The following is an 11,797-nucleotide window of genomic DNA, read 5'->3' as shown; positions in this document are numbered from 1 at the left end:
TGCGTTTTAGCGTTTTGGTACGTAAGAAACTCAAAAATATTCAAAAGACACGTTTTACGTTTTTTTTTTTTTTTTTTTTTATTCAAAATGTAGTGTGATTTCCATGCTTTCTTTCTATCGCTTTGGTGCCTAACACGCTCAGAATATTGAAAAGAAACGTATCCGGTAATGCCTTTTCCTTTATATATATATATATATATATATATATATATATATATATATATATATATATATATATATATATATATATATATATATATATATATATATATGTATGTATGTATGTATAGGAGGCATGACAAGAGTATTCGCGTTTTGGTACCTAACAATGTGAAAAAGACTCAAAATACACTTTTTTTTATATAATGTTCTGTTTCTTCATATATAGTGTTTTCATGCGTTTTAGCGTTTTCATACCTAGGAAGCTCAAAAACACTCATAATACACGTTTTTTCGTAATGTCGTTTCCCCATATAAGGTACTTTCAATGCATTTTGGCATTTTTTTCTGTAAACTAAAAAAAAAAAAAAACATACTCAAAAGACTTGTTTTTGGTAATGTTATTCTCGTTCTCTAGAATGGGTGCTTTGCATGCGTTTTAGTATTTTGGTACGTAGGTAGCTCAAAAACACTTAAAAGACACTACCTTTTTTTTTTTTTTCCCCATATAGCGTTTTGGTGCCTAACACGTTCAGAAACACTTAAAACACACTTTCTAGAAATTTGGTTTCCTTTTCCCATATGGGGAGCTTTGCATGCATTTTGGCGTTATGGCACCTAAAAATGTTAAATATATTAAAATACACATTTTTCATAATATTACTGTTTTTTTTTTTTTTTTTTTTCATATAAGGGGCTATTCTTCTAATGCCTTTTCGTTTTCCTCCTAAAACGCTGAAAAAAAAAAAAACACTGAAAAGGCAGGTTTCTGGTAATGTCGTTTTGTTTTCCCATATAAAGTCCTTCGCATTCATTTTTGCGTTTTGGTACCTAACAATGTGAAAAAAAAAAAAATGAAAATACGTTTTTTTGTAATGCAGCTCTGTTTCTCCATGTAAAGTGCGATTAACGCGTTTTAGCGTTTTGGTATATAAGAATCTACAAAGAACACTCATCATAACGATATTTCGTTTGTTTCTCCACATAGGGTACTTTGCATGCATTTTTCCATTTCGTCACCTAACAAGCTCAAAAATACTCAAAATGCACATTTTTAATAATGTTATTCTGCTTCTCCATGAAACGTGTTTTGCATATGCTTTAGCTTTTTGGTACGTAAGAAGCTCAAAAACACTCAAAAGACACACTTTTGATAATGTTGTTTTGTATTCCAATAAAAATACTTTAAATGCGTTTTAGCATTTTCGAGCATAAAACGCTGAAAAATAGTGAAACGGCACGTTTTTAGTAGTCTTTTCCTTTCCGCATATAAAGTGTTTTGCATACATTTTGTTGTTTTGGTACCTAACAATGTGAAAACAGTCAAAACACACGATTCTTGGTAATATAGCTGTGTTTCTTTATATAGACTATGATTTTATATAGACTATTTTTATATAGACTACGTTTTAGCGTTTTGTTACATAAGAATAACGTACTTTGCATGCATTTCGGAATTTCTGTAACTAAGAAGCCCGAAAATACTCAAAATACACAATTTTTGTAATGTTATTCTGTTTCTCGGTAAAGAGTGTTTTGCACGCGTTTTAGCATTTTGATTCGTAAGAAGCTCCTAAACAGTGAAAACACATTTTTTGGTAAAATTGTGCTTTCCATGTATTTTAGCGTTTTGGTGCCTAAAACGCTCAAAAACACAAAAAAGACATGTCTCTGGTAGTGTGTATCTTTTTTTTTCTTTATACAGTGCTCTGCAAACATATTGGCGTTTTGGTACCTAACAATGTGAAAAACGCTCAAAATACACGTTTTTGGTAATGTACTGTTTCTCCATATAGAATGCTATTCAAGCGTTTTTTTTTTTTTTTTTTACTTTTTACATACCTAAGAATCTCAAAAACACTTATACACGTTTTTTTTTTTTTTATATATTATCATGTATTTGATTACATAGGGTAATTTGCGTGAATTTTGACGTTTACCTAACAAACTCAAAAATACTCAAAACACACATTTTTGATGTTATTCTGTTTCTCCGTTAAGGTTTTTTTTTTTTTTTACATGCGCTTTAGCGTTTCTGGACATAAGCTCAAAAACACTCAAAAGACACCTTTTTCATCATATTGTTTTTGTATTCCAATATACGGTGCTTTTCATGCTTTTTAGTGTTTTCGTGCCTAACACGCTCAAAAACACTCAAGACACGTTTCTTGTTTTCCCATATAGAGTGGTTTCCATGCATTTTTGCGTTTTGGGACCTAACAATAAAAAAAAAAAAAACACTTTTGGCAGTTCTTCATTTTCTTTATATAGAGTGATATTCACGTGTTTTAGACTTTTTGGTACGTAAGAAGGTCAAAAGCACTCGTAATACATGTTTCTCGTAATGTCCTTTCGTTTCCCCATATAGAGTACTTTGCATACATTTTGGCGTTTTAGTACCTAACAATGTAAAAAAAAAAAAGCCAAAAAAAAGTCACTTTTCGTAATGTTGTTTTCTTCCCTATAATACACGTTTTTGGTAACGTTCTTCTGTTTTTCAAATCACTTGCTTTGTATGCATTTTGGCATTTTGGTATCTAAGAATGTGAAAATTCTCAAAACACGTTTTGTTTAATGAGTGTTTTTGAGATTAGCTATAAAAACACTAAAACGAGTGAAAAACACTCTATATGGAGAAAAAGAACAAAATTAAACAATAATTTTGTTTTTTTCTCCACATAGAGTGTTTTTCACTCGTTTTAGTGTTTTTTAGAGCTAATCTCAAAAAACACTCATTAAACACGTTTCTGGTAATATCGTTTCGTTTCTCAGTATAGGGTACTTTACATGTATTTTGGCGTTTTTCTACATAAGCTGAAAAACACTCATCTTCCACGATTTTGGTAATGTTATTCTCTTTGTCCATAAAGGGTGTTTTGCATTCGTTTGAGCGCTTTGGTATGGAAGAAGGTTAAAAAGACACAAAAGACATGTTTATTTTAATGTTGCTTTGTAGTCCCATATAGGATGCTTTCCAGATTTTTTTACGTTTTAGTGACTAACACGGTGAAAAACACTTAAAAGACACGTTTTCTGTTGATGCCATTTCGTTTCCCTCTATAGAGTGTTTTGCATGCATTATGGAGTTTTGGTACCTAACAATGTAAAACAAACACTCACAATACACTTTTTTGGTAATGTTCTTTTGTTTCTCCATATTGATTGTTATTCATGCGTTTTAGCATTTTGGTACCTAAGAATCTAAAAAAGAAAAATAATCATAATACACGTTTCTGATAATATCGTTTTCTTTTATCATATAGGGTACTTTACATGGATTTTGAAGTTTCTCTTCTGAACAAGCTAAAATATACTTAAAATACATATTTTTGGTAATGTTATTCAGTTTCTTCATAAGAATGTTTTACATCCGTTTTAACATTTTGGTACGTAAGAAGTTCCTAAACACTCCAAAGACACGTTTTTGGTAATCTTGTTTTGTATTGTCATATAAGGTGTTTTCCATGCTTTTTAACGTTTTGGTGCCTAACACGTTCAAAAACCCTCAAACGACACATTTCTGGTCATCTCATTTTGTTTCCTAATATGGAATGTTTTGCATGCATTTTCGCGTTTTGGTACTAACAAAGCGAAAACACTCAAAATGAACGTTTTTAGTAATGTTGTTCTGTTTCTCCATTATGAATGTTATTCACGCATTCACGCATTCACGAGTTTTGTTACCAAACAATCTTAAAAACATTTGTGATACGCGTTTCCCGTAATGTCCTTTCCTTTTACGTATGTATATGCTGCTTTGCATACATTTTGACGTTTTGGTACCTAACAATGTAAAAAGCACTCAAAACGGACGTTTTTTGGCAATGTTGTTCTGTTGTTGCATGTCTCCCTTCACAGCATCCATAAACCTTCTCTTTGGTCTCCCTCTCCTCCTCCTGCCAGGTAGGTCTATGTCCAGCATCCTCCTCCCCACATACCCCTCGTCACTCCTCCTGACATGTCCAAACCACCTCAGCCTAGCCTCCCTTGCTTTGTCCCCAAACCGACGTAAGTGTGTTGTTCCTCTGATGTAATCATTTCTGATTTTTATCCATCCTCGTCGCTCCAAGAGCAAATCGCAACATCTTCAATTCCGCTAATTCCAACTCCGCTTCCTGCTTTTTCGTTAGTGGTACTGTTTCCATACCGTACAGCATGGCGGGTCTCACTACTGTTTTATAAATCTTTCCGTTTCTTCTTGTGGAAACCTTTCTGTCACATGTCACTGCTGCCGTCCTCCTCCACCCATTCCATCCCGCTTGCACTCTCTTCTTTACCTCCCTACCACAGTCTCCATTACTTTGTACCGTGGGCCCCAAATATCTAAATTCGTCTACCTTTGTCATTTGCACACCTTGTAGCCTTATTGTCTCCTCATCACCTCCGTTGAGACACATGTACTCAGTCTTGGTCCTGCTCACTTTCAATCCCCTTCTCTCCAGTGCATATCTCCACCTGTCTAACTCTGTCTTCACTTCTTAATGGTTTTAACGACAGATCACTACGTCGTCTGCGGAAATCATAGTTCGTGGGGATTCCTGTCTGAACTTATGCTTTTGATGGTTTTTAGCGTATTGGTGCCTAATATGCTCATAAGTACTCAAAAGGAAGGCTACTGGAAATTTTTTTTTTTACATTTAGGTTACTTTTTTTTTGCATTTGCGTTATATCACATAACAATATGAAACAATCTCAAAGTACACGTTCTTGGTAATGTTTCTTTTCTCCATATAGAGTGTTACTTATACGTTTTAGCGTTTCGGTTCCTATGAAGCTCAAAACACTCATAATACATGTTTCTTGTAATGTTTGCTCGTTCCCCATTCAGGGTACTTTGCATGCATTTGGCGTTTTTTGTACTTACAAAGCTCAATAACACTAAATAGCTGAAAAATACTCACTAGACATGTTTTTTTATTTATTTATTTATTTATTTTTTATTTTTTTTGTAATATTGTTTTCTTTTTCCATATATGGTACTTTTGATGCTTTTTAGCGTTTCGGTGTCTAACACGTTGTTGGTACAATAATAATACATGTTTGTTTGTTTTTGGTAATGTTACTGTATTTTCTCCGTAAAGAGTGTTTTACATCAGTTTTAGCGTTTTGGTAAGTAATAAATTGAAAAATACTGAAAAGACTTTCTTCGTAATGTTTTCTATTCCCATATGCGGCGATTTCCATGGTTTTAAGGTTTCGTCGTCTACCACGATGTAAAACACTCAAAAGACACGTTTCTGGTAATGTCGTTTCCTTTAACCCATGTAGAAGCCTTTCCATGCATTTTGGTGTTTTGATATACAAAAATATGAATAACATTCAAAATGCACGTTTTTTTTTAATGTTTTGTGTCTCGATATAAAGTGTTATTAATACATTTTAGCATTTTGGCATCTAAGAATCTCAAAAAACTCATAATACACGTTTCTCGTGATGTCTTTTTGTTTCCTCATATAAGGTAATCTGCATTCATTTTGGCGTTTTTAAACGTAACTAGCTCAAAAATACTCTAAATACACGTTTTAGGTGAAGTTATAAAGTTTTTATTTTTTTCTTGCATGCGTTTTAAAATCACTAAAAAGAGACGTTTTTGGTAATACTGTTGTTTTCCCAAAGAGTGTGGTCTCCATGATTTTTTTTATCGTTTTGTTGCCTGCCTCGCTCTTAAACACATAAAAGATGCGTTTGTGGTCATGTCTTTTCGTTTCCGCATCAAGGAAGCTTTACAAGCAGTTTGGCGTTTTGACCTAACAATGTGAATTACATTCAAAATTAAGATAAAAAAAAAAATTTTGATGTTATTCTTTTTTGTCGATATAGACACCTATTAATGTGTTTGAGCATTGTGGTACTTAAGCTAAAAAAAAATTATACATGTTTCTCAATGTCCCTTCCTTTCGCTGAATAGGTTTAGGTTAGGCACATAAACGCTATAATGCATGGAAAGAAATCTGTATTGCAATACAAGAATACATTACAAAAAGCGTGTCTTTTGAGTGTTTTTGAGCTTTTTACGTACCAAAACGCTAAAAGGTATGCAAAACTTCCTTTCTGGAAAAACAGAATAACATTACCAAAAATGTGTATTTTGATTATTTTTGCGCTTAAGTACAGAAATGGGAAAAATGAATGCAAAGTACCTTATATGGTGAAACAAAACAATATAAACAGAAAACTTGTATTATAAGTGTTTTTGATGTTCTCAGATAACTAAAAGCTAAAACGCGTGAATAGTACTCTATAAGTAGAAATTGAACATCACCAAAAACGTATGTTATGAATAGTTTTCGCAATGTTAGGTACCAAAGCGCCAAAATACATACCAAGCACTTCGTATGGGAAAACATAGAAAGCAGCATATTCGAATATAAAATGTATTTTCAGTGGTGATTTTTAGCTTATTACGTTCAAAACGTAAAAAAAAAAAAAAAAAAAAAAAAAAAACATTCCAAACATCGATTATATATAGTAAGTGTTTTTAACTTAATATTTGAACTTAGGTAACAGGACAATAAAATGCGTGAAAAGCACTCAATATGGAGATAAAGAACAAAATTACCAAAAACGCATGTTTTATGTATTTTCACCTTGTTCGGTACAAACACGACAAAATCCATACAAACAACGGGATTTAAAGAAAAGTTATTAAAAACGTGTATTGAGTGTCTTTGAGCTCATTAGGTACTAAAACACTAGAATGTGTGCAAACCATATTATATGAAGAAGCGAAAGGACACTATGAGAAACGTGCATAATGAGTGTTTTTGAGCTTCTTAGGTGCCAAAACGTTAAGACACATGAATAACTCTCCATATCGAGAAACAGAACATTACTAAAAATTTTCTGTTTTTATTTTTTGTGTGTATTTTTCTCATTGTTAGGTACCAAAACGCCAAAATGCTTGTAAAGCCCTCTATATGGGGAAACCGAAAGACATTACCAAAAACATATCTTTTATGTTTTTACGAACAAGCTTGGCACCAAAACGATATAAAAAAAAACATGGAAAGCACCCTCTTTGGGAAAACAAAACAGTATTATCAAAAACGTGTCTTTTAAGAGTTTTTTTTTATGTATTTATGTACCAGAATGCTAAAACGTAATGCAAAAACCCCTTAATGGAGAAACAGTATAACTTTACTAAAAACGTATATTTTGAGTATTTTTTTAGCTAGTTACCTATATAAACACCAAAATTAATTCAAATTACCCTATATGGGTAAACAAAATACCACGAGAAACGAGTATTATTCTTATTCTTAGGTGCCAAAACGTTAATACTGATATTTGCACTTCAGATTGAGAAACAAAACAACATTAACAAAAAAGTGTATTTTGTGTTTTTTTTCTCACATTATTAGGTATCAAACACCAAAATCCATGCAAAGTGAGTGTATGAGCTTTTTACTGAGTAGTAGGCATCAAAACTCTAAAAACTTGGAAATCCCTGTAAATGGGAATACAAAACAACATTATGAAAAAGTATCTTTTGAGTATTTTTGAACTTACTTCTTACGCAAGCAAAATACCCTTTATGAAGAAAATAACTTTATGAAGAAAATAAATTACTAAAAGCTACTTACGTACAAAAACGCTAAAACGTAAGCAAAACACCCTTCACGGAGAAACAATTACCAAAAAACAAGCATTTTGAGTGTTTCTGAGCTTGTTGGTTACTAAAACTTGAAAACTATATATGAAGAATCAGAACAACATTACCAAAAACTAGTGTTTTGAGTGCATTTCACATTGTTAGATAACAAAACGCCATAATGCATGCCAATCACTTTATATAGGGTAAAGAAACGATGTTTCCAAAAGACTTCTCTTTTGAGTGTTTATGAACGTGATAGGCACCAAAACATTAAAACGGATGGAAAGCATCCTACTTGAGAAAACGAAACAGCGTTTTTGAGCTATTTACGTACAAAAAAAAAAAAAAAAGATGCATGTAAAACACCCTTAATAGAAGAAAAAATATCATAATAAAAAAAAACAAGATTTCGAGCGTTTTTGGGCTTCTTACACAGAAAGATGCTCTGAGGAAACGAAAAGACACTAGTCGAAACATGTATTATGAATGTTTTGAGCTTCTTAGATACCAAAACGAGTGCATGAATAGCATTATATATTGAGAAACAGAATAACATTACGAAAAAACGTGTATTTTGACTTTTTTTTTTACATAGATACCGAAACGCCAAAAATTCATGCAAATTTTCCTATATGGGAACACGAAACGACATTACCAGAAACGTGTTTTTTTCAGTGTTTTGAGCGTGTTGGTACCACAACGCTTAAAAGCATGCAAATCATTCTATATGGAAATAGAAAACAACATTATAAAGAGCGTGACTTTTAAACGCTTTTCACCTTACGTATCAAACGCATCCAAAAACGCATGCAAAACACCCTCAATGAAGAAAGAAAATAACATTATTAAAAAGAAGTATTTCGATTGTTTTCAGGTTGTTACGTACAAAAAACGCCAAAATGCATGTAAACTACTCTGGCGAAGGGAAAGAACTTTACGAGAAATTTGTATTATGACTATTTGAGGTTCTTAGGTACAAAAACGCTTGAACAACATTCTATAAGGAGAAAAGGAATAACATATACAAACACTTACAGTTTGAGTGTTTAACATTATTAGGTAACTGTTAGAGGGCTTGTGAAGAGAGACGCCAGCTGCCGTTGTCTGCCTTTATTGAGACTGGTACAAGAACAGCACGTCTACCCCGTATGCTGGTCGTGGTGCAACTGCCATTGTCGCGGCGCGACTCACGGGCGCCGCTGGTGGCCGCGGGTCCCACAGTTGCCAGTTCGCCATATACATATACATAGACATCCTACAACTTCCCTCCCCCGGAGATAGTACAGGGGCATGACAATGGCACTGAACTATCAACGTGACATAATAAGTAAAAAAAAAAAATGTGGTCCGTTACACAAAATTAGTGACAATGCCTGTGGACACCGACGAGCGAGCACACATCCTTTAATCAACATAAATCATCAAAACTTATATCTTTGCCCGCGGTGCTACCAGTCACAACACAACATAACATGTCCTCATACTTAACATTAAGACATTTTCACTCCACATAGTCATCTAGCCATCCAGGCCTGGCTACCCGGCGGCGGGGGCGGTTAGGCGATGGCTCTGGTGGTGGCTCCTGTGGCTTTGGAGGTGGTGCTGGGTTGGGCTGGGCGAGCGGTTTCAGGTGCAGGCGCGTGCGGAGAGAGAGCCTGCCACTTCCGTCGAGCTTCACTAGGTACTGCCTGTTGCCTCTTGCCTCCACAACAATACCTGCCCTGTCCCAGGTCTTGTTAGCCTGATTCTGCACCAAGACCCTGCTTCCAGGGGCGATGTTGGAGCGGCTGCACCCATTTGCGTGATCCTTCATCTTGCTGTGTTGTCTGGCCATCTGCCGCTCTCGTTCACGGAGTGTCCGTCCCCAATGTTCGTCAATCCTGTAGTTTAGCGAGATAGCGGGGACACCATCCCGTAGCTGACGACCCGTTGCCAGCTGAGCCGGAGACTTATCAATATCACGGAGGGGCGTGTTCAGGTACTGCAGCAGGGCGAGAGAAACCTTGTCACTGTTGAGGCTCCCGTTCGTTCCTATGTTGCCCCGCAGCATTCTCTTCGCAGATTTTACTGCAGCTTCTGCACGCCCGCTGCTCTGAGGGTAGTGAGCGGAAGAGAGACGCACAGTGACGCCCCATCTCTTGAAGAATCCCGTCATCTCTTCACTCACCAAATTAGTTCCGCCATCCGTCGACACTTGTTCTGGTGCGCCCCACCTCGCAAAGTAGAGCCTCAGCTGGTTCATAATCTTGCTCGAGGTTGCACCACTGGGCAGCTGCGCCACCTCCAGCCAGCCAGTTAGCCTGTCAGCATAAGCTAAGTATGAGCACCCATCTAGCTGAATGACGTCCACTACTGTCTGCTGGAATGGATACTCAGGGGGTGGCGTGAGGATCAGTGTCTCAGGTGGCTGCGATGGTGCGTGAGCGTTGCAGGTGTCGCAGGAGGCCCGGTGATGTTGCAAGTCTCCTTCTAAGCCTGGCCAGTACACCTGGCTCTCCTAAGCATGGAGTCCAGGCCCTGGTGGCTTGCATGGAGGTTTGCTGCCACTTGACGGCGCAGCCCGTCAGGGATAACCAGACGTACATGACCCTGGTCATATGTGTAGGTCACTAAGCCACGTGACACCGACAATCTGTCCCTGACGCTGTAGAAATGCCGCAAGCATTCAATCTCCTGCGCTCTGTGGGGATGCCAGTCACCTGCCAGCACCTTAGCCACCAAGAGCTGGTATGCCGGGTCCTGCTGTGATGCTCGAAGAACCACTTCCTCATCCAGGGTGAGACACTCATTAAAGGTGAGTGCTGCTATGGTGGCTGCAGCCATCGCTCCTGCCAGTTCCTCCACCTGCTCTTCGTCGTGTCCATCGGGTGACGCTTTGAGTGCGGGGTATCTTGAGAGGAAGTCGGCTGCACAGTTTCTTTTACCGGGCAGGTAACGGACAGTGAAGCGGTACTGGAGTGTCCTCTCCTTCAGGCGGAACAGCCGCGGGTTCACTATGTCCGTGAGCGCTCGATCACCCAGAAGCTTGACCAGGGGGCGGTGGTCCGTCACCAGCATCAAGTTAGGGCAGCCCAACAAGAACAGGCGAGCCTTACGGAGACACCAAGCCACGGCGAGCGCCTCACCTTCCACTGGAGCGTAACCTGCCTCAGCAGCTGTTAGGTGACGGCTGCCACACAGCGCCAGGCGCCAGCCAGTCTTACAGCAGAATGGTGCGTCCACAGCTGAACAACGGCAGTGTTGCTGGAGGATGACGAAGCCTAGCCCCTCCTTGCTCCAGTCAGTCATCACAGCAGTGGGCCGGGTACGGTCGTAGTAAGTCAGTCCGTCCTTAGCCAGCAGACATATCGTGTCCTTTGCCTGTTCGAGCTTCTGCCGCAGCTGCTCGTCCCAGTACACTTTCTTGCCAGTAGGCTTCTTAAGTAGGTCCCGGAAGGGCTCCATGATGGGGGCTGTTGCAAGGAAGGGTGCCAGTTGATTCACGAATCCATACCAAGACCTCACATCAGTGATGCAGGGCTGTTCAGGCATGGAGAACTTCCGTATGGCAGCCAGGCGTTCATCTGCAGGCCTGTAGGTGACCCAGTCGAGATGGAAGCCAACGAACTCTGCCTCACGACGACAGAACTGAAACTTCTCTGGCTTCAGAGTGATGCCCTTCCTGGCGCACAGCTCAAGGAAGTCAAAGGTGTGCCAGAAGGCCTCCTCAATGCTGGCATCATAGAGCAGAGTGTCATCGATGCACTTATGCTTCCGGGGAAAATCCATGATGGCATCATCGAATCTCTTCGTGTATGCATCTGTTGCCGAGCAGTGCCCCCATAGGTGTTCTGCAGTACTGGTAGCGACCCCAGGGAGTAATGAAGGTCGTCAGACTCCTGCTTTCTTCATCAAGCTCGACTTGGTGGAATCCCCAGTGAGCGTCCATCACAGTCTTATAGGAGTGTGGGGGGATGTCTGACACCATGTCGAAAGGCGCGGGCGTGTGGTGTGTTTCTCGGCGGCACCATGCATTTAGCCTCTGGAAGTCCACAGTCCTTCGCG

At 38.3% G+C, this 11,797-nt stretch overlaps 1 protein-coding gene across 1 annotated transcript; it reads right to left on the bottom strand.

Moving 5' to 3' along the window:
• Window positions 1-9,254: 9,254 nt before the first annotated feature.
• Window positions 9,255-11,521, bottom strand: LOC135096447 (uncharacterized). The gene is made up of 2 exons (XM_063997952.1): window positions 10,337-11,521; window positions 9,255-10,250 (listed from the first exon to the last, which is right to left on the bottom strand). The coding sequence occupies exons 1-2, from the start codon at window positions 11,519-11,521 to the stop codon at window positions 9,255-9,257; spliced, it is 2,181 nt and encodes a 726-aa protein (XP_063854022.1).
• Between the last annotated feature and the right edge of the window lie 276 nt (window positions 11,522-11,797).

The sequence above is a fragment of the Scylla paramamosain genome, chromosome 3 (assembly GCF_035594125.1).
Source record: "Scylla paramamosain isolate STU-SP2022 chromosome 3, ASM3559412v1, whole genome shotgun sequence".
NCBI classification, from domain to species: Eukaryota; Metazoa; Arthropoda; class Malacostraca; order Decapoda; family Portunidae; genus Scylla; species Scylla paramamosain.
Note: the sequence above shows the minus strand (reverse complement) of the source record. Positions and strands in the feature narration are given on the sequence as shown.